Genomic DNA, 26,954 nt, shown 5'->3' on the forward strand with positions numbered 1-26,954 from the left:
GAACATGCCTAATTTTAATCATGCAAATAGTCTAATGGAAATTCACATGCCTAAAGGGAAGCAGGGGTTAAATACTTTCCTGAATAATGATGGGCTACTCATTAGCTCAAAGTTAAGCAAGTGCTCAGCTGACTCATGTCTGTAATTAACATAAAAACACAGTCTCAGGTCTCCAAAATAAAAAAAAAAAAAAAAGGTGCCCAGAAGATGCTGTTTGGCTGACTGAAGTGACTCAGCAGTAAAGCTGGTTAGGTAATTATACACTTTTTAAAATTTGAAAAATTTAGAGGAACGTGGCTTTTTTTTATTATTATTATTTTGTCAAAAATTGTTGGTGTCTGTTGGAAAAACTAGAAATTGAATTTCTCTGTTTAAAACCAAAAACTTGGACTTCTAGGTACTCTGGTAATACAAATAATAATTATTAAATACCCCTTAGTAAATCTGGCCCTTAACCCTCACTTTGCTAGCTGCCTTCCTCCACAAACATCAGCATACTGTTTTAAAAATAATCCCTTCGTTTTCTTTCTCATTTAAACAGGAAACATCATACAAGTGTGCGGGCAGATCATTGCTGGCAGTTACGAAACAATTGACTTTAATGTTGACTATATTGATGGGTAATTACATATATTAACATTCTGGCTCTGTCCATGTAATTGAATATTTTTTTGGCATTTCTTTCTTCGACCAGCCTCATTGACAGCAATAAATTGCAACCAGTTGGCATGGAACTGCCGGTTTCCTCTTGATGTGGTTTATTGCAGCTCATGAGTTGGGCTCCAGCAAACTTTGTTAATCTAATTGCAACTGGTCCATTAAGCTAGTCCGTTTATTGAGCGATAGCACAGTCAATTGTGGCTCAGTGTGAATTGTACTGTAATTGCATCTGGTTGTTGGAGGTTTTATTTTGGTTAACAGATTAAAACAAACTAATTTCAAATGTAGGAAACTACAAGTTAATAAATTTTCTCTCCCAATTGCATTTTTAGAAATTCTATTAGCTGGGTTGGGGAGAATCCATTTGCCATGAAAATTAAAGTTAAAGCAGAGCTCTTAAGAAACAGTGGGCCAAATCCTCAAAGGTATTTAGACTCCTAGCTTCCTTTGAAGTCTCTGGCCTTACTCTCCACTCCCTTGAGCTTCATACTTCACTTCCACAGAGGGGTGACTTGATTTTTCCATTGCCCTGTTGCTTAAGTGGTCATTTACACCAGGGTCAGGTGAGTGTAAAATGCCACCATTCTGAATTTGCATTGGTGTAAATGGTCACACAAGATGGAGGGTAACAGAGGCCCAGCGAGTTCAAAATGGGTGTAAAATGCTACCACTAGGATAAGTGACAGGACGATTCTGAACTGATACGTGTAGGCCCAGTTGTGCAAGGCTGTGGAGAATGAGGGCCCAGAGGGTCTACAGTTCCTTTCAGATATTTGTTAATGCTGTAATTGATGTAAGGAGAGGGGTAATCAAACCTCATGCTTCAAGAATTTAACTGATCGGCCTAGGGGTCAGGAGGAAATATTCTTTCATTGCACGTTTGCCAGGGGTGTTTTATTCAATAGTCTCTGAAGCATCAGACATTTGCTGCAGGGGAGGCAACATTCTGAGGGGTTACAGGTCTGATACAGCATGGTAAATTCTCCGATTAGGGAACTAAATCTTCAGAGGGTATAAATCCTAAATGAGGCTGGGATTTAATCATGGGTGTTTTTAGTAAAAGTCATGGACAGGTCTCACAGGCAAGAAACAAAAAATCAGGGCCCGTGACCTGTCCGTGACATACCATAAATGCCCCTGATCAAATGTTAGGAGTGGGGGGGGGGGGGTGCTGATGTGGGGGGAGCCCCATGTGGGGAGGGGCAGCGGCTGCTCTGGCCACTGCTGTGGGAGAAGTCCTGGGAGGGGGGAGGGCAGTAGTTGATCTGGCTGCTGTGGGAGAGGAGCTCTGGGGGGCCAGCAACTGCTCTGGCCACCACTGGGGGTGAGAGGAGCCATGGGGGCCAGTGTCAGTTCCGGCCATTCCCAGGAGCGTTGCTCAGGCAGTCCCCAGGGCCAGCTGCCTGGGGCCGCCTGAGCAGCTGGCTGTAGAGTTGCTCTAGCATTGGCTAGCGTGGCTGTCCCCAGAGCCACCTGAGCATCTAGCCCCGGGGTCAGCTGCTTGGGCAGCCTTGGGGTCAGCCACACTGGCCCCCGCAGAAGTCACAGAGGTCACAGGAAGTCATAGAATCTGTGATTTCTGCAACTTCCGTGACACGTAGCCCTAACTGTAAGTCAGTAGAGCTGTGCTGATTTATACCAGCTGATTCAGAGTCAACAATTCTAGCCTCTGGATACTGATTAACCTCCTGTGTTCAATATCAGTTATTGTTTCACCCATCTTCAATGGGAACTACAAGTGCTGTGGTTAATGAAATGGAAAGTTGGAGTGTGTTTCTGTGTAGCTTTGGTGTGTTGGTGTCCTCCACTGAAATGCTAGTTTCATTATTTACAATATAACCTCAAAACACTGGTGAGCATACTTGAGAAAATTCAACCGACTGAATAGATTCATCCTATAGTTTTATAAGAACGCTATGCTCACCTTTAGTGAATATGTGCAGTGACTGGAGCAGGATTTCACACGAACTCTTGCCTCAATCACGTGGATCTTGTAAAATGCCCAGTGATTGAGGCAAGGGCTCCTTAGGTTTGCAAGAGTTGTGCACGTTTCATAAAGTGTATGGGACACAGCTTTCCAGTGATGTCAAGTCAGATAGTTCCAAAATATAGAATTTATTTTTTCACTGAAGCCAGTGGGTGTTTTGCCAGTGACTTCAGCAGGTCCAGAATTGCACCCTAGGGCTCAATGGCTTCCCCTAATGTCACATCTTTCCTGTTTGTTTCCTATCTAGCCCTGTTATCCTCGAGGCGGAAGGAGATGGATGGATCAGCCTCTGTTCTTTTGCCAACAAGCAAACGAGAAGCATGTGAGTTTGTGATCTTCCTTTTTGCTTTGGGTTATAGCTAATTTCACATTGCTTTGAGATCTCAATATGCTTGATTGTAGAGGATCGTCTGTCCATCTGGGTTATGGTAACAAAAGGCAGGTGCCTTGTCACAATTTCGAGGGGCTCTTGGAAAGTCAGGTCATTGGGTGAACTGTTAGAGTCCATGGGGTTCTAGATTGTTGGTTTTCATAGAAATGTAGGGCTGGAAGGGAGCTTGAAGTCACCGAGTCAGCCCTCTGCAGTGAGGCAGGACCAAGCAAACGTAGACTGTCCCTGACAGGTATTTGTCCAACCTGTTTTTAAAAACCTCCAATAACGGGTATTCCACAAGCTTGCATGGAAGCCTGTTCCAGAGCTTAACTATCCTCATAGTTAGAACATTTTTCCTGATATCTAAGCTAAATCTCCCTTGCTGCAGAATAAGTGGATTACTTCTGATTCTACCTTCCGTGGACACAGAGAGCAATAGATCACAGTCCTCTTTATAGCAGCCCATAACATATTTGAAAGCTGTTATCAGCTCCCCTCTGTCTTCTTTTCTCAAAACTAAACATGCCCAGTATTTTATTAAATCTTCTCGATCAGGTTTTCTAAACCTTTTATCAGTTTTGCTGCTCTACTCTGAACTCTCTCCAATTTGTCCACATCTTTCCTAAAGCATAGCACTCAGAACTGGACACGATACTCCAGTGAGGTCTCCTCACTGCTAAGTAGAACTGGACAATTACTTCTTGTGTCTTTCTTACAATGCTCCTGGTACTACACTACTTTTTCACAACTGCATTGCATTGTTGACTCATTCAATTTGTGATTCACTATAGCCACAAGATCCTTTTTGGCTGTATTACCACCTAACCTCTTATTCTCCATTTTGTAGGTGTGCATTTGATCTTTCCTTCCTAAGTGAAATACTTGCCCTGACCTTTATTGAAGTTCACTTTTTTTGTTGTTTGCTTGCATCTTGTTAGATTACCAGAGTCGGGGGAGGTTCTAGGTTCCTGGTTTTCTTGCATCCTGTTAGGGAACAACATAGTTATTAGAGCTGCTTGGAAAACTGAATTTATGTTCTGCAGGAAATTCTGCCATTTCAAAATTTTCTTTTCGCTCCAAATCGGAACAAAAAATTAAAATTTCTCGTGGAACAGAAATTCAGAAAAAATTAGATTCAGAAACATTGGATCATGTTGATAGTGTCAAAATGTTATAATATAAAACACTGAATACAATACGTTGACTGATAAATGCAGTATATGAATAAATAAATTTAAATCAATAATTTAATATCAAAGTTGAAACAATGAGAGTCAAAACAACTTGTTTTGACAGTTTTCCAGTGAACGCCGTGTTGAAATTGTCCCTTTTCCATAAAACATTTTGGTTTTGATGAAACTGTGTCTTCGAGTGGAAAATTGTTCCATCAAAAATTTGTCCCTTGGCTTTAATCATTGCCAACCTGAGTATAAGTGGCATGCTAGGAAATGTGCACTGAACAAAGGACAAGAGACTGATTCCATAGTCCTTGATAAGTGTCAGGGACTAGGATATGGGAGCTCTGATCTAGTGATCTGAGCTGGAGCCTGGCCTACTGGTGGAAGCTTGGGAACAGGCTTTAACCACGAGGCCAAGGGTCAGAGCTGAGTCACAAAAGAAGCAGAGGAGTGGGATAGGAGCAAGGCTGGGAACAGCGCAGGCACAGGGGAGATTGTTGCTGTCTGTGTAAGCGTTGGGCAGCCAACAACCTGCTGCTGCTGCTGAGCACCTGTGGGCCTTTTGCAGCCAGTTGGGCAGGCCTGCCAATCAGGCTATTCTACCGCAGCCCAGTTGGGCTTATTAACTGGCTGGGCAGGCTAGCCACAGACTCAGCTGAGGAAACTCAAGCCCACAGTTCCTGGCAGCTAAGGTCCTTTTAGGCCATGAGATTGAGCCAGCATAGCTGCCTTTGCACTGCCCATTCCACTCCACCCCAGTGTAGGAGGTGTATTAGATTCATAGATTCTAGGACTGGAAGAGACCTCGAGAGGTCATCGAGTCCAGTCCCCTGCCCTCATGGCAGGACCAAACACTGTCTAGACCATCCCTGATAGACATTTATCTAACCTACTCTTAAGGAGTGTGCAGGGAGCAAGCAGAGGGTAGAAATGGAATGCACAGCACTCCCCAGGGCGCTTTGGCTGGCAGAACAGCCCATCCTACTAGTGCCAATGAGACCAGTGGATCTCAGGATCAGCGGAGGTGACAATGGCTTAGGCCTTATTGCTGTTGGGATTTTAGCTGCTGATGGAGTCGCCCCCAATGCAAAGCCCCAGCACTAGAAGCAATTACATAGTATGAGGCATGTTTTACACTCCCACCCTGTGTGGATTAAATTGGGGCCAGCTGCACCAATACAGATTGCAGACAGGATCTCCACCATCGCAGCACACTAGGGCTTTGCACTGGTGCGGCTACACTGGTGGCTAAGCTCCCAGTGTAGACAAGGTCAGCTGTGCATGACTTCATTGCAAATGAGGATCAGACTCTTGACTCTTCCAAGTGACACAGAGGCTGGAAGTATCTTCACTCACTTTAAATACAGGTGTAAGTGACTGAGTGCAGTGTAATAGGAAAGCTGCCAGAGTGGATCTCCGTGGGGGAGAAGTTTTCATGGCCCCGGGACAGCAGATCCTGGCAGTAGCATTCCTGTTTGCATTACTTATTTAGCCAAATACAAACTATCTCAGTTCCCTTAAATCATAAATTCTTTCTCTGCTGCTGCTGAAAAGGTCTTTGTTTAAAATATGGAAGTGGCGGGGCCAAACTGCTAAGGGTTCAAGCAGTTTGTCAAATCATTGTTTAAACTTTTAAAAACTTACCCTTGGCATCATTGATTTTTTTCAAAGCAGTTTCAACATTAACAACATTCTTAGCCTGCCTGCTAGCAATCTATAACCACCCCTCTGAGAGAGAACTGCTCTTGTAATACTGCAATGTGCAGGATCCTCTCTTCTTAGAAAGACACATGGGACCTGATTCTCAGGTTCTCTGTTTCTGTGGTTTGGGCAGGGGTGGGTAATCAGGGTCTGCCTCCTCCTGAGCATCCCCATGGGGCTGGGGTGGCTTTGCAGCTTTCTGCCTCTGTTTCCCTCTTTAGGACTCCTTAATAAATTGTGCATACAGGCAATCCACCCCTCCCTAGGGATGGGTTTATCAAGATCAAAGTTCAGAACAAAACTCAAAGTCCCAAAATGAAGTCTACAAAGTTCAACTCAATTCCCTGCTTTCAGCAGGCAACTCCCAGCCCTCCCTAGCTGGAATGTTCCCTTCTTCCCTGGAGTCCACTTTCTCTGGCCTTCAGCCATCTTCAGCCTTTTGGCTTCCTGGCTCAAACACTTCCCCGGTCAAGGGTTTCTACACAAGTCTCCTGGTCTCTGTCACTGTTTCCCCTCTCTGTTTTCTGTTTTCCTTTGGATCTTTAAAAAGGCCAGTTGCTGTCAATCAGGCCCCATCTAGGGGCCATTAATGAAGCACAGTTGGGCTGGGGCTCCTTAAAGGGGCCCAGTCCACATTGTGACAGAAGACAAAGTCCACCTTTAAGCCATCGTTGCATTTCTCATGCGTTGGGGCCATAGAGTGTATGTCTACAGTACAGTGTAAGCCCAGGGTCAGTAGAACTCGAGTTAGCGGACAGGTTTGTTAACATAGGGCTTGAGCATCTACACTTAGTGGTAGCCCCAGGTTAGGACTTGTTGAATCCTAGGTCCCATCCCATTATGCAGGCCCAAGTCCAACCACCCATATCCCAGACTTTCTGTTGCCCTCTCAAAATGTTGCTGCTCTAGCCCTTTGTTCATGGTGCACTACGGGAAAACTTAGCTGTCCACCAAACTTGACTTTCCAGAGAACAAAGAAAGTCAGTCTGTGGGATTGTGGGATAATTTTGGTGGACTCCCGGAGCATGAGTCCAGTGGGACTGCATCTATACTGCACAGCAATAAGGCTTGAGTCTTGGTTCCTGGCTTGACTCGGGCTTGGACCCTCCAGCCCTGTGGTTAGCATGGTTTGTATGTAGATGGAAGAGGGGTTAGGCTTGAGCCTGAGTTTGAACCCTGGGCTTACTTTGCAGTGTAGATATGCCCAGAAAGGTCTGCCCAGTAGCTAGTCTGCATCACAGCAACCTCAGGACTGTACCTCTTCCTATGCATCATTTCCAGTGACCCAGTCTTCTGAGATGCTGTTTCCCTCACCTCCCATTTAAGCTGAGGGTCCAAGCATCCTTCCAGTATCAAGCCCTGGAGCTGGGGACAACCTGTATTTTGTTTGGAATGGTAATGCTGTGTTTTCCTTGCATTCTCTTTCCTTTCTAAAGGCAGCACAATTTCTCTGTCTCTTTACAGCTATCCCATTCAGATGGATCATGGAACAGGGACCTTACAGTGCCGTGTAGAAGGCAGCTATATTGGTCAGTGGAAAGAGAACATGTACACCTACAATTCTGGTCTCTGCATCGAAAGGTGTCATAATTATTGAAATACCCACAGGGTGTATAGCCATCCCATCCGTAACCCAGGGTCGGGAGTGAGTCCCTTGAACGTTTCTGCCCTTTCTGACCATGGTCTTATTATTGTAACCTAAGGACTTATTTATTGTAAATATTTCTCTCCCTCACCCATTTTTTGACCTTCACCTTTCTTTACATGTTTCAGAGTAGCAGCCGTAGCTTCAATGTGTGTAATGACTCAGCCATTCCCAGTCTCTATTCAAGCCTAAGTTGATGGTATCTACTTCTCATTGCAGTCTGTTTTTTGAAGCTTTTCCTTTGCAAAATTGCCACCTTTACGTCTGTTAGTGAGTGACCAGAAAGGTTGAAGTGTTCTACTGATTTTTGAATATTATGCTTCCTGATGTCAGATTTGTGTCCATTTATTCTTTTGCGTAAAGACTGTCTGGTTTGGCCAATGTACATGGCAGAGGGGCATTGCTGGCACATGATGGCATATATCACATTGGTAGGCTTGAATAGAGACTGGGAATGGCTGAGCCATTACGCAAATTGAATCTATTTCCCCACGTTAAGTATCCTCACACCTTCTTGTCAAACTGTCTGAAATGGGCCATCCTGATTATCACTACGAAAGTTTATTTTCTACTGATGACAATAGCTCATCTTAAGTAATTAGCCTCTTAGGCCTGGTCTACACTACGCGTTTAAACCAATTTTAGCAGCGTTAAACTGATATAATGCTGTACCCGTCCACACTATGAGGCCCTTTATATCGATATAAAGGGCTTTTTAAATCGGTTTCTGTACTCCTCCCTGACGAGAGGAGTAGCGCTAAAATCGGTATTACCATATCGGATTAGGGTCAGTGTGGCCGCAAATCGACGGTATTGGCCTCCGGGCAGTATCCCACAGTGCACCACTGTGACCACTCTGGACAGCAATCTGAACTCAGATGCAGTGGCCAGGTAAACAGGAAAAGCCCCACGAAATTTTGATTTTCATTTCCTGTTTGCTCAGCATGGAGTTCTGATCAGCACGGGTGGCAATGCAGTCCCAAATCCAAAAAGAGCTCCAGCATGGACCGTACGGGAGATACTGGATCTGATCGCTGTGTGGGGAAACAAATCTGTTCTATCAAAGCTCCATTACAGAAGACGAAATGCCAAAGCGTTTGAAAAAAAAATCTACAGGCTGCACAGTGCTGTGTGACAAGCGTAATGGGAAGCCAGAGACTCAAATGGACGATCATGGAGGGAGGGTACTGAGGACTCCCACAGTCCCCAGCTATCCCACAGTCCCCAGCAGTCTCCGAAAAGTATTTGCATTCTTGGCTGAGCTCCCAATGCCTGTAGGTTCAAACACATTGTCCGGCATGGTTCAGGGAATAGCTCGTCAATTTACCCTGCCCACACGTGAAAGAAAAGGGAAAGAAATTGTTTCTTGACTTCTTTCAATGTCACCCTATGTCTACTGAATGCTGCTGGTAGACGCGATGCTGCAGCAGTGAAGAGCAGCATCCACTCCTCTCCCCTGCCCGGTGGCAGACGTTGCAGTAGGACTGGTAGCTGTCCTTGTTATCAACCCGTGAGTGCTCCTGGCTGGCTTCAGGTGAGGCTGGCCGGGGGCGCCTGGGTGAAAATAGGAATGATTCTCGGTCATTCCCAGTAGATGGTACAGAACGGCTGGTAACCGTCCTCATCATAGCCATGGGGGGCTGAGCTCCATCAGCCCCCTCCCTTTCATGTGAAAAGAAAAGATTCTGTCCTGCCTGGACTGTTATAGCAGCAGCATGCTGGGCTCCTCTCCCCCACACCGCTTAGTGTCCTGCCTGGACTGTCATAGCACCGGGAGGATGCCTCGCCCTCATTTTATCTCACTAACAAGTCACTGTTTCTTATTCCTGCATTCTTTATAACTTCATGACACAAATGGGGGGACACTGCCACGGTAGCCCAGGAAGGTTGGGGGAGGAGGGAAGAAACGGGTGGGGTTGTTGCAGAGGTACCCCCTGTGAATGGCATGTAGCTCATCATTTCTGCAGGATCTGACACGGAGCAGCTGTGCTCTCTGATACACTGGTTCTCTAGTATACTTGCCCCATATTCTAGGCAGGACTGACTCTATTTTTAGAAACCATAAAAGAGGGATTGATTCGGGGAGTCATTCCCAGTTTTGTCTTTGCGCCCCCTGCCGATCTCAGCCAGGGGCACCCATGATAGCAGCAGACAGTACAGAAGGACAGATAACCGTCATCTCATTGCCAATTTACACCGTCAGCAGACAGCACAGAATGACTGATAACCATCTCTGCTATCATGCAAAAGCAAATGAATGCTGCTGTGTAGCGCTGGAGTATTGCCTCTGTCCGCGGCATCCAATACACATACGATGACTGTTTAAAAAAAAAAAAAAAAAAAAAAAAAAGCTGAACGGGCTCCATGGTTGCCGTGCTATGGCATCTCCCAGGGCAATCCAGGGAAAAAGGGTGCGAAATGATTGTCTGTCGTTTCTTTCCTGGAGGAAGGAATGAGTGACGACATTTACCCAGAACCACCCGTGACAATGATTTTTGCCCCATCAGCCACTGGGCTCTCAACCCAGAATTCTAAGGGGCGAGGGAGACTGCGGGAACTATGGGATAGCTATGGAATAGCTACCCACAGTGCAACGCTCTGAAAATCGACACTAGCCTCGGACCATGGATGCACACCGCCGAATTAATGTGCTTAGTGTGGCCGTGTGCACTCGACTTTATACAATCTGTTTTATAAAACCGGTTTATGTAAAATCGGAATAATCCCGTAATGTAGACCTACCCTTAGAGTTGGTAGGGCAACTCCTACCTTTTCATGTATCTCCTCACTATATGTTCCATTCTGTGTATCCGATGAAGTGGGCTGCAGCCCACGAAAACTTATGCTCAAATACATTTGTTAGTCTCTAAGGTTCCACATGTGCTCCTGTTCTTTACGTGACAACTCTCCACCTCGTATCTAAGTGGAGGTGCACAAGAATGAGTTGTCCCTAGCTATATATTTTTACGGCCCTTTCCCTGGAGTAGCTGAGTTTGGTGGTGTTTGTGGGCTCAGTATGTCACTTATTCATTGTTTCACATCACCGTGTTCCTAGGCCTGTGAGGGTGCCCCTTCTGCTATACTTGTCATCTGAGTTGTAGGCCTTTGATATAGGCCATTCCCAGGAGAAAATTGGACGGACAGCTGCCTCACACGATTACCAGTGTCTAAGGGTTTGCCCTGGTGGAAGACCAGAGTTATTTAGGTCTGGTGGCTAAGGCACTGCACTGGGATTCTGGAGACCTGGCTCAGCTAGGAGGCTGTGGGCAGTCAATTTAGGTGACATTTTCAAAAGTGCCTAAGTCCTGTTTTCAAAAGTGATTTAGGAGCTGACATCCCACTGACTTTGAGTGAGACTTAAACTTCTTCAGAGCCTTAGTCACGTTTGAAAACAGGACTTAGGGGCTTTTGAGAAGGTTACTCTGAAGCTTTCTGTGTGCTTTATTTCCCCTGACTCTGTTCTGTATGTTTAGATTGTAAAATGCAACAGCGACTGGCTTAAGGGGGCTCTGATCTCAGTTGGGTCTCTAGGTGCTCCCATAATAATAATGTGGCAGGCTCCCATGTCAGCTGGACACTGTGCAATATAGTTTTGGTGTGACTGCTCCAATGGGTTCTTTGGGGTATAGTTCTCAGGTTTCTGTGTTCTCATAGCCGTACTAGTTGATGTGCTTTGTCCTCTTGCTGTAAATCAGAACAGCTCCCCTGAAGTGCGTGGAGATACACTGGGGTCAAGTCAGTGAAGAAAGGGAAATCAGACCCGTAGTGTTGATCCTAGTCTGGTGTGCTTTTTCTACGGACTCCCGCACGTTCCTGCATTATCTGTGTCTGTTTTCTCTTCCAACAGGTTCGCAGAACGTTAGCTTTTCAGTGTTTAACAAAGGAAAGTGAGTAACAGGAACGCTGCCCCGTTCATCTGTGGTTTTCTGTGGCAGCACGGCTGCATTTCTGGGTCCAGAAAGAGTACCTGGATACATTTTATAGAACTTGCTTCTACATACCTAGCCCTGGCCCTTTACTGTCTCAATGGGCTGAACTGATCATCAGATCTGAGGATGGCAATAAGAAGAAAGTTCCCCCGAGAGAATATTGAAAGGATCGGGGGGGGGGGGGTCTCCTTGCCATTGTTTAAGTGCACAGAACAGGGGTATCCATTAGATACAGATAGGCATAATCCCCTATCACCAATCTTCTACACAGGCAGGGTGGCTGAGTGACTTGTGAATGTTAGGGGTGGGGAAAGAGGGCAGAGCTGGTTCTGATCCAAATGCAGTATCAGAAGGGGTGTATGACAGCTGATGCCTGGTGAGATTTCTATGAGGGTTTTGCTTTAAACAGCATACGTGCCTTGCTCCCAATGGAGGGATAGCTCAGTGGTTTGAGCATTGGCCTGTTAAGCCCAGGGCCATGAGCTCTATCCTTGAGACAGCCATTTAGGGATCTGGGGCAAAAATCTCTCAGGGACTGTACTTGGTCCTCTGTGAAGGCAGGGGACTAGACTCAACAACCTTTCAAGATCCCTTCCAGTTCTATGAGATAGATATATCTCCATATTTAAAAAAAAATGGCTTGATTATCATTGTCCTTGCTCATGAATCAGTTGTTACTTTGGATAAAACTGCCAGCCACGGATCTCTGCGCGTTGGTGGTAGAAATCAAGGTATGCATTGTGGCAACTTCCTTATTAACTGCTGGGTTCAACTTCTGATTCTGTGACAGATTTCTTCAGTGAGCAGGTGTAATGCTGACAGACCCTGGTCATGAGCACCTGGGACCTCTGGAGCTTAATGCATGAGTCTCTACTGCTTGAGCTAAAAGACACGTCTCTCCTAGCCAAGGCTGTAGCAGATTTATCAGTCTATAGCTTGTCTGGCTGCCACTAGAGGGGGACAGAGCACCACACCGAGCAGGCATGGGTTACACGTGTGTCGTGGTATAATTCCCCATTCTGAACCTTAGCGTCCAACAGATGGGGTACCAGCATGAATTCCTCTAAGCATAATTACCAGCTTAGAACCTGTAGCGCTGCCACCAACCAGGAATTCCAGTGCCTGGTACACTCTGGTTCCCCCAAAACCTTGCCTGGGGACCCCCAAGACCCAGACCCTCTGGATCTTAACACAAGGAAAGTAAACCCTTTCCCTCACCGTTGCCTTTCCCAGGCTTCCCCTCCCTGGGTTGCCCTGGAAGATCACTGTGATTCAAACTCCTTGAATCTTAAAACAGAGAGGAAAATTCACCTTCCCCCTTCCTTCCCTCTCCCCCTCCCAGACTCTCCCTGAGAGAGAAAGTAATCCTAACACAGAGAGAAATTTAACCTTTCTCTCCCCCTTCCCTCCTTTCTCCCCACCAATTCCCTGGTGAATTCAGACCCCGTCCCCTGGGGTCTCACACCAGAATAAAAAAAAAGTAGGTTCTTAAACAAGAAACTTTTGATTAAAGAGAGAAAAACAGTAAAAATTATCTTTGTAAATTTAAAATGGAATAGGTACAGGGTCTTTCAGCTATAGACACTGGGAATACCCTCCCAGCCTAAGTATACAAGTACAAAGTAAAATCCTTTCAGCAAAATACGAATTTGAACTCCTTCCAGCCAAATACACATTTGCAAATAAAGAAAACAACCATAAGCCTAACTAACTTTATCTACCTAGTATTCACTATTCTGAATGTATAAGATCCTGTATCGAAGAGATTGGAGAGAAACCTGGTTGCACGTCTGGTCCCTCGGAGCCCCCAGAGTGAACAACAACCAAAATCTAACAGCACACACAAAAACTTCCCTCCCTCAAGATTTGAAAGTATCCTGTCCCCTGATTGGTCCTCTGGTCAGGTGACAGCCAGGCTCACTGATCTTGTTAACCCTTTACAGGCAAAAGAGATATGAAGTACTTCTGTTCTATTAACTCTTACTTCTCTGTTTATGACAATGTGGGCTAGTCATTTAATCTCGCTGCACTCGTTTTCTCTACCTTATCGTGGTGTTGAGACTTAATGCTTATGAAGGGCCAGATTGCCCCCACAACTCCAACAGGATGTGCAGGAAATGTTGTCCAGGGTCGAAGGTGCTTCGCACACCCCCTGCATAGGCTAGGGACAATCTCTGCAATTTCCTTTTCCTTCCATGTATCTCCAAGACTGCAAGCTGCCCCACAGGGAGTGGGGACAAGGTGTGCTATGACCCATACGCCCCCACATACAAACTGTGGCCAGGGGAATATGCTTGTCTATTCAAAAGCATGATACAGTCTGTGTATACCCAACTGGTTCAATGTGTGACAGGTCTCCCCACACCATGCCCAAGTCACTGAGGAAATGAGTCTGTCACAGGTGTTAACTCTGGAATCTAGCTTTTTAGCTCAACCTGTAGAGACTCATGTGGTCAGTGCTGGAGGTAGTTGGTTCAATCCCTGATGTTGGCCGGCATGGTTTGCTATCCATTCTGCACTTGCTGCAACTCTGGGAGACACCTATTGAGTATGGTGTCTCCATCCATATGCCAGTGGTTAAATGCTACCATCTGGCCCACAATACACTCAGGTTAGAGCTGGTTGGAAAACTGAGATTTTTCCCTCTGAGTTTTCTGTGAGAGAAATCACTGAAAATTTTTGACTGCAAAATGTTGGGTTTGGGGAACTTTTTTTTTTTTTGACTTGGAATATCATATTTCATTTTTTGGACTCCAAAAACATTTCAGTTTTCCATTTTTGGATTTTACGACCCCCCCTTCCCTTCTCTCCCTTTTTACTTTTCTACCCTTTTTGACCGAAAGAAAAGGGAAAAGGCAAAGTATCTGAAAGTGGGGAAAGCCCCCTTTTTTACCATTACTCACCTGCAGAAAATAGGAAAACTGTAAGAAAGTGTGAGACAACAGATTTTGATTTCTACAAAACTGTATTTGATAATGGCAAAATTTTTCAGTTGAAGAATTTCAACCAGCTCTAATTCAGATGCTTGAATGAATGATGCTATATATGGGTGAAAAGTAGCATTTGCTATCCTAGAATAACTGTTTTCCTGTGTTTTATTCTGAGATGTCCCATTCAGCTTCCCTGGTACTATGGAGAGATCTACCCTCAGCTCAAATTCCACGGAGTTTCACAGGCCTTTCTCTCATGTTGCAGGTCGATGGTACACAAGGATGCTTGGCTCATCAGTGCCAAACAGGAGGTTTTCTTGTATCAGACATTCTCAGGTGCTGTACATTGCTGCCCCAATGACTGCTCTGTCCTATGACAAGTCAAAAGAGGTTTTTATTCTTCCCAGTGTTATTGTGCCTTTGATCCTTGTGTGCATTTCCCTTTGGATTCAGTGGGAGTTGCTCTCATGTAGACAGAGAGCACAAAAAGGACCTCAGGATGAGATACAAAATCTAGCCCTCTATCTTTCTATGAGCTAAGGTTTGGGGGTACCCAGATTTCCTGTCTCTTCCTGTTTTCATTGCATGCTGAACTGAACTCCCTGCAAGATGGGCCTTATCACTCAGGGTATGTCTATACTGCAGTAAAACACCTGTGGCTGGCCTGATTCAGCATGCAGGCTCACAGGGCTAAGGCTGCAGGGCTATGAAATTGCAGCATAGACACTGGGGCTTGGGCTTGTGGGGTTTCAGAACTCAGGATCCAGCCCGAGCCCGAACTGCTATTTTTAGTGTGCTAGCACAAGCAGCTCTAGCAGTCTCTCTGCCTGCTCTGGGAGCCCCCTCATGTAGATGTACCTTTTGTCTCTAGCTTTGTGGGTGGCTCTGAAATCTCTAAAGGGGATTGAGCAGGAGAACCCTAACAACAGGAGAGTCAGCAGGTCTAGAGATGGGATGATGATCAAGCGACCCCACTATTTCTCCTGCCAGACCTACACTAGGCGCCTGACCCTGCTCAGCCCCCTCAAATCCTACCGAAGTTGGTGGGAGTGGAGGTCTTCGACATGCAGGGGGGTTTGGATAGGACGAATCAGCTGAAAATTACTTCCTGCCTATCCCCTAGCTGATTGTATTGTATCTCTTGAGTTTCAGTATAAGAGTCAAGCATTCTGGGCAAAGATATATCACAGACTACTGTAGTATTGTCTTGTACTGAGTAAGCGTTGTATTGTAAAACACATGGGCATGAAGTTTCCAGCTCTCTAGAAAGTATAAAATTAAATTCTCAGTAGCTGCTGTCATGGCTAAGTAATGTCAATGATCTTCAGAAAGAATCTGGGTCTAAAACTCAAAAGTATAACCACAGATCTAAGTTTCATGAACCATAAAGCACTTGGCTTTGATTGCTATCATAGATAGGACAAGGCTAGAAAAGACCATTTGGCTTATCCAGTCTGAACAAGTTTCAGGGCTGCCTGCTATATCTTTCCCACTAAGGCTTGATCTAACCATTGATTGTAAGTATTGTAACTCATGGACTGGTGATTTGTGATGTGCACACGTACAAAGGACTTGGTTTAAAGGATTTAGAGGGATCCCCTTGACGGTTGAAAGATTAATATGGCCCTTAAATGGATGGATTAGAAAAATTTTAGGCTTGAGAAAGCTGAGGTCATCTTTCCAAATAGCCCATTTTAAGGATTACGAAAGTGTGATTCAGTGTTTAGAACTGCAGTTGTCCCATCTAACTACAGTACCTGTGTATGCGTGAGAGATGAGGAATGCTAAACAGCCATGCTGACATCTAGTGGAAAAATAGCCAGGTTGTCCATGCAAACAGAGACTAGAGGTCAAATCTGAGCATTCACAACTTCCATTTATCTCACTGGCAATTGCCAGAGGCTCAGCATCTTTCAGGATTTGGCCCTAAGCGCTAAGGATTAACAACATCATATTCAAACTGTTTGAAAGTTCAATTAGAGAGCCAAAGTGGACGAGGCACTATCTCTTATTGGATCAGCTTCAGATGGTGAAAGAGATAAGCTTTCAAGCTGACACAGACCTCTTCTTCAAGTCTGGGCTCACCCACCTTGTCTCTCTCATATCCTGGGATCAACACGACTACAACAACACTGCTGACAGAAAGTTCACAACAGTCAAATCAGTGGGTTAAATTCGGAGGCCAGCCTGACAGTCTAAAACAGTGGTTCTCAACCAGGGGTACTTGTAGCCCTGGGGTCAGGGCCAGCTCCAGGCACCAGCTTAGCAAGCAGGTGCTTGGGGCCGCAGGTCCAGCTATTCAGCGGCAATTCGGTGGAGGGTCCCTCACTCCCGGTCGGAGCGAAGGACCTCCTGCTGAATTGCTGCAGATAGTGATCACGGCTTTTTCTTTCTTTCTTTTTTGGCTGCTTGGGGCAGCAAAACCCCTGGAGCTGGCCCTGTCTGGGGATATGCAGAGGTCTTCCAGGGGTACATCAAGTCATCTGGATATTCCTCCCCCCATAAAAAGCACTAGCAAAGTGAGTACAATGTAAAATTTCATACAGATAAAATAAGAAAGTAATAATTTGTCAGTAACACTGACACTTTTTTGTATTTTTGTCTGATTTTGTAAGCAAGTAGTTTAAGTGAGGTGAAACTTGGGGGTGCGCAAGACAAATCAGACTCCTGAAAGGGGTACAGTAGTCTGGAAAGTTGAGAACCACTGGTCAAAAATAGTTTAATTTCACCTGCTTCTGGCTTCCTCAGGATGTGAATTATACCAGCTTGTCAGAGTTATCATATCACTCCTTAAATTGTCCTTTAGCTGAGCTATATCTCTAGGATCAAATTAATCCTTGCTGTAATTGCACTGATTTCCTGAATGAATTCAGGCTAGGGATGACTTTGGGCCAGTTAGTTTCTCAGACCTGCTCCCCCTGAGATCAGGACAAATGTTGCTTTTTTTAATGGAAGCAGGAGTGGGATGGGCCTTTCCTAATGCATGTTAGCTAGGTCCATTCTCTGAGTCTCCTTTTCCTTCCTCTATAGATATAGCATCTGTGTTTCCTGTCTCGGGAAGCCTAGGAGGAGGAAGTGACCTCACGATTACAGGAGACTTCTTTGACCAGCCTGTGCAGGTCACAGTTGCAGGTAACAATGTATAAATCAGTTTTGGATACTACAGTGACAGAATGAAAACCACAGACCAAATTCATAGAATAATATGTAAGCAGAGTCAGGATGAGCTCTACCCTGACATCTGGGGGAAAGAATTTCAGAGAGTGTATTTGCATAGGCACACCTACCCCATCCCAGGCTGCTGAGCTATGGGACTGCCTTGTGACAGAAATGACTCAACCTCAGTTGGGTGGTACTTGCTAGACAAGGGACATGGGTTCCAAAACCCAGTGAATTGAGAGAGGCTAGGGACAGGTATCTGTGCCTGGTGCTGCAGTCTCCTTGTGGAGCCAGAAGCACCAGTTCCACCCACTCCTCTCTCCACTGTGGCATGTCAGAGTTGATTTTTTAGTCCCTTAAGACTCTAGATACAGGTTACTGAGCTGAACTCACTTTGGGCTAATGGTGCACTAGCACTGGGACTCCCCTACTATAAGCTGAGATCACTAAGAGTTAAAATCACTAAAGAGCTGGAATTACTGAGCTGAGAGCACTGAGTACTGTGCTAACTAGTGGGGGAGCCAGATGTCAGGGTAGAGCTCATCCTGACTCTGCTTACAGACTTCTTTGACCAGCCTGTGCAGGTCTCAGTTGCAGGTAACAAGGTAGAAATCAGTTCTGGATACTACAGTGACAGAATGAAGACCACAGACCAAATTCATAGAATCATAGAATATTAAGGTTGGGAGGGACCTCAGAGGGTCCAACTCCTGCTCAAAGCAGGATCAACACCAACTAAATCAACCAATTAAATTCTGCCTTGGGTTACACCCATGCCACCATATTGAATCTCAGTTGGACATGTGTTCAGAGGAGCCAGCTCCCTTATGGCCTAATAATCTAATAGCACTTGCTCAAGCAAGTCCTACTGAAGTTGAGTCAAAGTCAGTAGGACCACATGTACAGGTAAGTACCATGGTAGTGGCCATAAGAACCATGGTGCTTGCCATATGAGAGGTCCTCACTGTTGTGAATTCAGATGAATAATTGGCTACAGATATACACCCCCTGTTTGGTGTGATGTTGCCCTTGTTTGAAGGTGATGCAGTGCAGCTTTGCTAATCTCTTTCAGAATCAAAGGGGGCTCATCCCTTAAACAGTTTAGGCCTGGATTTATGTTCTTCAGTCTCATTCTGCATATACCTACTTCTCCTTTTCCCACTGTCAGGTGTTCCCTGTGAAATCAAGCACTGTTCTCCCCGGAAGATTAGCTGCATCACTGGACCCATTGCTGAGATCAGAAGACTTGCTGCACCCCAAGCAGGTACAGTATTTCTAAGAGCAAAGGCCCTGCTTGCAAACTTCTCTTCTGCCATTTGGAAATGGGGTAGAGCAGGGGTAGGCAACCTATGGCACGCGTGCTGAAGGCAGCATGTGAGCTGGTTTTCAATGACACCCACACTGCCCAGGTCCTGGCCACTTTCCCGGGGGACCCTGCATTTTAATTTAGTTTTAAATGAAGTTTCTTAAACATTTAAAAAACCTTATTTACTTTACATACAACAATAGTTTAGTTATATATTATAGACTTATAGAAAGAGACCTTCTAAAAATATTAAAATGTATTACTAGCACACAAAGACTTAAATTAGAGTGAATAAATGAAGACTCGGCATATCACTTCTGAAAGGTTGCCGACCCCTGGGGTAGAGACTTCATTCTGTGTTTAGTAGTGGGATGGATAAAAATGGGGCTATCCAAAACCTGCTGCTGTCACTTGTCACATCACATGGGTTTTCAGTCACAGGGTAGCCTCTCTTGGGTTTGCCAACCAAACTTCCCAGTTTGCTTGGGATTTCTGAGGAATATCTGAACCTAGGAACTCTGGACTAACCCGATGGTACTCCTCAGTTTTGCCCCTGATACCCATGAGTTTGCCCCTCTTGACAAGTCTCCTTTATTTCCAGTCTATTTTCCAGGGGTCTTTTGTTTTCTGATCCCTTTTGGAGTCCCTGAGAATTCTCCCAATTATTTTTCCTGTTGCTTCAATGTACTGACCATGCACCTTGGCTGGGAGTGCTGGAGGCACTACACTTTGAAAACCTTTGGTACTTTTCTTTATTTGCTGGAGGGGACTCTATAGATCAAGGTGTCGTCGCTCCAGTGTTCCTAGCCTGGAACTAATGTTGATCCCAGTAATAGGTCCCAAAATATCTCGTCAGAGATTATTATCCAGCAACCCATAGACTGTGGCCTGCAGCATTTCCATTGTTTTGCTGTTAATTCTCTCATGTGCTGTGGACTTTCCATTAGCCATGCTGACTAGATTCGTGATTTTTTTTTTTTTAACTTCCCAGGAAACAGAGGGCTTCTCTTTGAAGTCTGGGATGATGCAGCAGGCACTGATCTCACTGAAACAGCCCCTGGATATAGATGGCAGATTGTTCCTAATGCCAGCGCTCCAGAAAGATTTCTCTCTCAAGCACAGCAGTCATTCAGGTATTCAGTGGTCTCAAAAGGAGACGAATACTTGGTATGAACCTTTAGCCGCGGAAGAAGTAGCAATAGCACATACTAGTCCTTTTTAACAAGCTTTACTGCACAGCTCTGAGGCTTCCAATCAAATCTTTGCTCAGTACTAGAGTTTTTAGGTCCCCTTGAAATTCAAAAAATGCAGTGACATGTTTTATCCCATATTTTTCATCTTCACTGAATTGCCCTGCTTGGAGAGCCTGGGACAGAATGGTGTAGGAGGAGTTTCTTGGTTTTGCCCATGACTAGAGACAGAAGTGATGAAGTACCTCAAAGGAGAGTGCTCATGAGATAGAACTGGCTCAGCCAGAAGCAGAAAGTATTGCATCTGGAGAGCAGCTCTGTGTGCCAAAAGGTTGGAATAGGCGTGGTGGGCCAGATTTACTCCCCCAGAGGAGCTGGCCCTTAGAATTTTGAGGTGCACAAGATCTGACCCTTTTGAGTTTCATCCATTGAGAGCTGTGTTTTGTTTTGCAGAAATGCTCAAACATTTTCACCTTTCTGACATTTTCACGTGCCTCTCCCTTGAACTTGTGTAGGTTTCCAGTATAAATGCTGTTTCCTGCTCAGCAGTGGGGATTATTCTACTTAAAAAAAAAAACAAACCCCAGTCTATTTTCCCTTTTTTCTTGGAAATATTTGTGTAATGTCATAATTTTTTTCCCTGTGAAAACAGGTCAGATTTTGAGTCCCTAAAAACTGGTAAAAGCTCTTGAATTTGAATAAATTTGCATGTTGTTACAAATATTTCCCTCTTACTGTTAATAAATGGGAGAAACCAGCTGTTTGTCTGGGATTTCGCACTGCTTTTGTATGACATGGATATTCTTCTGCTGCCTAGCTCACGACTACGTGGATTCTTTGTGGCACCACAGACAAATAATTACACCTTCTGGATTCAGGCAGATGGCAGAGCTTCCTTGCACCTAAGCCTGTCAGAAGACCCAGGAAAAAAGGTATTTTATTAGGGCAGCAAAAATTGGAGGTGCAGGATATGGAAGAGTTGCATTTACAGTTATCAAGCACTGGGATTTCCTTTCCTGCAAGTCAGATTGCTTGGGCCTGATTCTTCAGCTGTTGTGTTGATTTTTTTAATGGTGTTGTCTTAACGTGGTGAAGCTACACAGATCAGCAACAGTGCTGTGTAAGCAGGCTCTGCAACCCCAAGTGGTGGGGGAGATGAGCAAGAAGGAGAAGCTGGAATTTCTTGTGCCAGTTGGCTTGAAAGGTGGCAGGAAATCCCACTCCATTTTCCTGGTAACCGCCCCCCTCTGATATGGAGAATGGGATTATGATTTGAGAAGGATTATTGGATAGCGCATGTGCTGCTGTAGGGACTGGGTGGGCCAAGAGGCTGAGCTCCAGGAGGTGGATGGACAGGCCTAGGAGGCAGCCTGCATGTGTGGCTAGTATAACTGTTCACAGCACATGAAAAATCAGACAGAGCTCAAAAGGATTGGAGACTGCGGAATTGATGCTGGGGGGCACTGGGGTAGTTTGTTTGCTGATGAAGGGGACTGTTTCTGATTTGTTTGTCATTGATAGCTGTGCTGGATTGATTCCTGGGAGAATTTCTGCCTCTCCAAGGTGAGGGGTAGGAGTTTGGAGCTAACTCCCTGCAAGAGGTGCCTCCATCACATACCCCAGCATAACAAAGCAGGGACTTGGACCCTTGATTGTCCAGCTTTCCAAACACGCTCTCCTTGCTGTAGATTTTCTCTCCCTCTTGCGGAAAATGGGATGCCCATTGAAAGGTGGTGTTATGTGGATGAGTGGTACATGATCTCCTTGTTCTAACTTCAGCTGCAACTTGGGGTCCTTGTCCCATGCCAGAGAATGGTGGTTCAGTGACTACTAGAATGTGTCTGACAGGAGGTGGATGGATTGTTTGGTTGGCGTGTGACCACATCACTAAAAATGCAGTCACAGTTGGCACCATTGTTAGCGTCAATCTCGAGAGGCCGAGGACTGAATGGGCCTTAGAGACTCAATTATCCTTTCCTCCCCAGAAGCAAGCCGCCTGGCTCAAGACTGAGGTCCTTTAGTGGGTTACTGTCAAGAGAAGAACAGTCTCCAAGGGCTCTTTGTCTGGTCCCCAGTTACCTTTGGCTCAGAGGGGAAAAGTCTCCCTCTGCCACCCCTGAAGATCTCACCTGCCATAAAAGAATGGGTGTCAGGCTACCAGAAAGGAGGTTCCTATGCAAATGAAATGAGCGTGCTCAGTGAGAACTAGCTGTTTCCAGAACTCTAAGCATAGAATCATAGAATATCAAGGTTGGAAGGGACCTCAGGAGATAATCTAGTCCAATCACCTGCTCAGAGCAGGACCAGTTCCCAACTAAATCACCCCAGCCAGCACATTCAGTCAGAGCTTGGTGCATATGGAGTTAATGACAGTCCTGTGCCTTCTTTACTGACAACCCTGCCTCTGGAGGGAGCTAACCATTACATCACTCAAGCCCACTAATTACATAAAAAAAAGACATTAAAAGAACATTCAAACTGCAAAGTCAAACATCAAAAATACAGAAATGCTAGAATTAAGGTTGCCTGTGCAACTTTAATTTGACCCCCTTGTGTGCAAATGCATGATGATATAGTCTTTAATGACATGATCATATACTGTTTTTTTCCCCCACAGGAATCCTGCCTCATTCAGTCTCCACTGAATGAGGGGCTGGTTGATGTTGCTTTCTATCCTCATCATTCAGTGCATGGCCCCATGCCATATTTACTGCACTCCATCCAAACCCTGCACTGAATATGGAATTATTAACTTCCTTAGGGGCTTTTCTATGATGCTGCCATAGTATTTTAGTTCTTCATGCACATTAATGCATTTATTTCTGTAACACCCTTGCAAGGAGAGGGTATTATTAGCCCTGTTTTATACATGGGGAACTGAGGGTCAGAGAAGAAAACCCAAAGTGTCTAATTTAGGGGCTCAGTTTAAGAAGCCTGGTGCCTGATTTTTATTTTTTTTAAGCGGACTCAGTGTTTTATAGTACTTCATTTGTTGAGAGCACAGCTGCTATTGACCTCAGTAGCAGCTGGGAGTGCTCAGCACTTCTGCAGATCAGACCTCCAGTATCTCAAGTTGGGCAACCAGAAAAGGCGGATCCCACTTGTGGAACATTTTGGCTTAAATGACTTGCCCAGCATCACACAGGAGCCCTATGGCACAGACAGGGATAGACTCCAGTTCTCCAGGACAGCATTCAGCTTAACTCTGAGACCATTCTTCTCTTCCTCCAGTTCCCTGCCTCATTTGCCTTCTAACTTCTGCAATAAGAGAGGCAGGAGTTCTATGAACAGCAGCCATCTTCACTATGCAGCCTTGATCCATCCCAGAGCACAGTCCATCCTATGCGCTGAATGAGATAGAAAAATTAGAATGTAACCGTGTAATTAAATTACTCAACCAGTTTAACTGGAAGTTTAAAAAAAATCCACCCTGAGACTGACACCCAGAATGAAAAATTTCAGCTTGAATGGTTTAAGTGAAAATTGGGACTTAAAATGGCAGTCTTACCTACAGGTAGTGTTACTTGCGTAGCCTATAATACCCTGGGTGGGGAAAGGGAATTAGCTCAGTGGTTTTGTTCCCTCGTGATTTTAAGGTGTGGTGCTCTTTTTGGTGTCTTTTTCTTGTCGTACCTTGAAAGGGTTCCCTCTAACAAACAGCTTATCTGAGGTGGCCTCCACAGTTACCTCAGATTCCATGGAATTGAGGGAAAAGACTCCATTTCAAATCCAATGAATGAAAGGCGCTTGGTTTAGATGACTCCTCATGGGCCACTGTCGTTTCTCAACAGGAGTGTAAGGAGAGGACCCTCTATCAAATAAAATCTAGCCCTGTTAACCTGCAAAGCACCTTATAAGTGGAAGCTAACTGTTCCTCATAACACCCATCTGAGATAGGTAGATCACACAACTTCCATTTTACAGATGAGGAACCTAAGTGATTTATCCAAGGCCAGTTGTTATTGTGAGTTGTTATTAGGGCTGGGGTGAGATATGAGAAGTCTTGGCCTCCTAGGACTCAACTCAGACCCCTTGATCACAGCACTCTGTAGTAGACAGGATTTTCCCTTACAAAAAGAAAGGAATGCTGCAGACATCTGCTCATAGCTGTGAATGTGATCTGCTTTATCTTTGTCATTTAAAGGTACAATCTCTCCAGCTAAAGAGGTCTCGTTCATGTGTTATTTTGGAGCCAGACACTGCTGCATAATTATCTTGTTGCTTTTGTTGGTCTGAATTCAGGTGAAAGTTGCCTTTATTCCTGCTGGTGCTTCTGAATGGTCTGAACACTGGGAGAAAAACTGGAGCAAGAGTTGGCAGCCAAAATCCCAGAAATTTGAGCTGATGGGTGGCTCAAAGTACTACCTGGAGGCGCTCCATCATGGGAAGGCACCAAGCAGTGGGATGCGAGTTGGGGTTCAGCTGCACAACACCTGGCTTAACCCTGATGTGGTGAATACATATCGCAGAGAGAGGCACGAAATCTGGGCCAGTGCCCTCCGGCTTCCGGAGATACAGGTCAGGGCCATGTCTGTGATCATAAGAACATAAGAATGGCCATACTGGGTCAGACCAAAGGTCCATCCAACCCAGTATCCTGTCTGCCAACAGTGACCAATGCCAGGTGCCCCAGAGGGAGTGAACCTAACGGGTAATGATCAAGTGATCTCTCTTGCCATCCATCTCCACCCTCTGACAAACAGAGGCTAGGGACACCATTCCTTACCCATCCTGGCTAATAGCCATTAATGGACTTAACCTCCATGAATGTATCTAGTTCTCTTTTAAACCCTGTTATAGTCCTAGCCTTCACAACCTTCTCAGGCAAGAAGTTCCACAGGTTGACTGTGCTCTATGTGAAGAAGAATTTCCTTTTATTTGTTTTAAACCTGCTGCCCATTAATTTCGTTTGGTGGCCCCTAGTTCTTATATTATGGGAACAAGTAATTAACTTTTCCTTATTCACTTTCTACACACTACTCATGATTTTATAGACCTCTATCATATCCCCCCTTAGTGTCCTCTTTTCCAAGCTGAAAAGACCTAGTGTCTTTAATCTCTCCTCATATGAACCTGTTCCAAAAACCCTAATCATTTTAGTTGCCCTTCTCTGAACCTTTTCTAATGCCAGTACATCTTTTTTGAGATGAGGAGACCGCAGTATTCAAGATGTGGGCATACCATGGATTTATATAACGGCAATAAGATAATCTCCATCTTATTCTCTATCTCTTTTTTTAATGATTCCTAACATCCTGTTCGCTTTTTTGACCGCCTCTGCACACTGCATGGACATCTTCAGAGAACTATCCACAATGACTCCAAGATCTCTTTCCTGATTAGTTGTAGCTAAATTAGTCCCCATCATATTGTATATACAGTTGGGGTTATTTTTCCCAATGTGCATTACTTTACATTTATTCACATTAAATTTCATTTGCCATTTTGTTGCCCAATCACTTAGTTTTGTGAGATCTTTTTGAAGTTCCTCACAGTCTGCTTTGGCCTTAACTGTGCCTTGATCCTGTGCCTTGAATGCTTCATGGTGCTATTTACTCCACATATTTTGCAGCAGTGTAGAGGCCTTGTCTTCACTAGTGAAGAAAAATGCTGTGTTCTTCCCTCGTGTTAGTTAAGGCAAGTTAACTGACATGGGATAAAATCCTAGTGAAGACAAGGCAGTTTGTAGTTTTAACAGGTTAGTCTTACCTTGACCTGCCAGCAGGTGTTAAAACTAGAATTTGATTATGTTAGCTAACATAAGGCAGGACCAGTCTCTTTTTCCAAGCAAACATGGATCTGAAGAGTGTCACCTTGGGAACTGAGCCAACTGATATTCATAACCAGCTAATAACAAGAGATTTATAATAGGAAAAAGAGTTGCTCAGTAACTAGAGGGACTCTTATTCTAGTGGCTAAAGCACAAGACTGGGCATTAGGAACCTGAGGTTGTAGTCCTAGGTCTGCCACTGGTTTACGTCACTTCACCTCTCTGCCCAATAATCTGAGATCCAAGACTTTCAGAGTGAATTGCAACAGATCACATAGTTAAAGTGGCACTTGTTGATGTAAAGATCCTCTTAACTAACAGATCATCTGACACTTTTTTAGTTGTATTTAGCTCACCTTGTTTGTTTCTGTTTTTCCTGACAGATGCTGACTTTATCCGGCACAGGATGGTTCCGTATTTCCTGGGACAATGTATCCAGCAACATGATGGCAACAAATGCTACAGCTGATCAGGTCTGTATAATTAAACTCAGAGGGCTAGAACCTCACCTGGTATAAAATGTTGGAGCTCCAATGAAATCAATGGAGACGTGATGATTTACATGGCCTGGAGACTGAGACCTTTTGCTGTAATCCCAGTGACGTTTACAGTTATTGGGAGTATTTTTCAAAAGGATATAGCTAGAGTCTCTGTAATCCAGCAACATCTGATCTGGTCCCCCGTACATTCAAAATGAAACACAAGCCATGCGCGGATACATGTTTATCAGCAGGGGGACTCAGAGGCCTGAGATTAGGTTCTTTGCCACCCAGGAACACACACCAAGAGAGACCTCACATCCCTAGGACATGGGTTTGGAACTGGGTTCTTCAAAGCCATTGATTTCTGTTGTGCTCCTGTCATGGCATAAATCCCCCACTCTGAACCTTAGCTTCCAAAAAATGGGGTACGAGCATGAATTGCCCTAAGCTTAATTATCAGCTTAGATCTTGTAGTGCTGCCACCAACCAGGACTTGCAGTGCCTGGTACACTCTGGTCCTCCCAAAACCTTCTCAGAAGACCCCAAGACCCAGACCCCCTGGATCTTACACAAGGAAAGTAAACTCTTTCCCCCCACCGTTGCCTCTCCCAAGCTTTCCCTCCCTGGGTTACCCTGGAAGATCA

General features: G+C 44.9%; 1 protein-coding gene across 5 annotated transcripts in view; it reads left to right on the forward strand.

The window, feature by feature from the left end:
* PKHD1 (PKHD1 ciliary IPT domain containing fibrocystin/polyductin) overlaps positions 1–26,954 on the forward strand; it is a 391,543-nt gene that overhangs the window by 16,220 nt on the left and 348,369 nt on the right. For all 5 annotated transcript variants that reach the window (XM_030555225.1, XM_030555227.1, XM_030555226.1 and 2 more), the window contains exons 7-17: positions 542–620; positions 2,895–2,969; positions 7,364–7,428; positions 11,392–11,431; positions 14,669–14,739; positions 17,434–17,535; positions 18,731–18,826; positions 19,860–20,001; positions 20,876–20,990; positions 24,301–24,576; positions 26,212–26,301. In XM_030555225.1, coding sequence (XP_030411085.1) covers positions 542–620; positions 2,895–2,969; positions 7,364–7,428; positions 11,392–11,431; positions 14,669–14,739; positions 17,434–17,535; positions 18,731–18,826; positions 19,860–20,001; positions 20,876–20,990; positions 24,301–24,576; positions 26,212–26,301 — 1,151 coding nt within the window. The remainder of the gene's footprint in view (positions 1–541; positions 621–2,894; positions 2,970–7,363; positions 7,429–11,391; positions 11,432–14,668; positions 14,740–17,433; positions 17,536–18,730; positions 18,827–19,859; positions 20,002–20,875; positions 20,991–24,300; positions 24,577–26,211; positions 26,302–26,954) is intronic.

The sequence above is a fragment of the Gopherus evgoodei genome, chromosome 3 (assembly GCF_007399415.2).
Source record: "Gopherus evgoodei ecotype Sinaloan lineage chromosome 3, rGopEvg1_v1.p, whole genome shotgun sequence".
Classification (NCBI taxonomy): domain Eukaryota; kingdom Metazoa; phylum Chordata; order Testudines; family Testudinidae; genus Gopherus; species Gopherus evgoodei.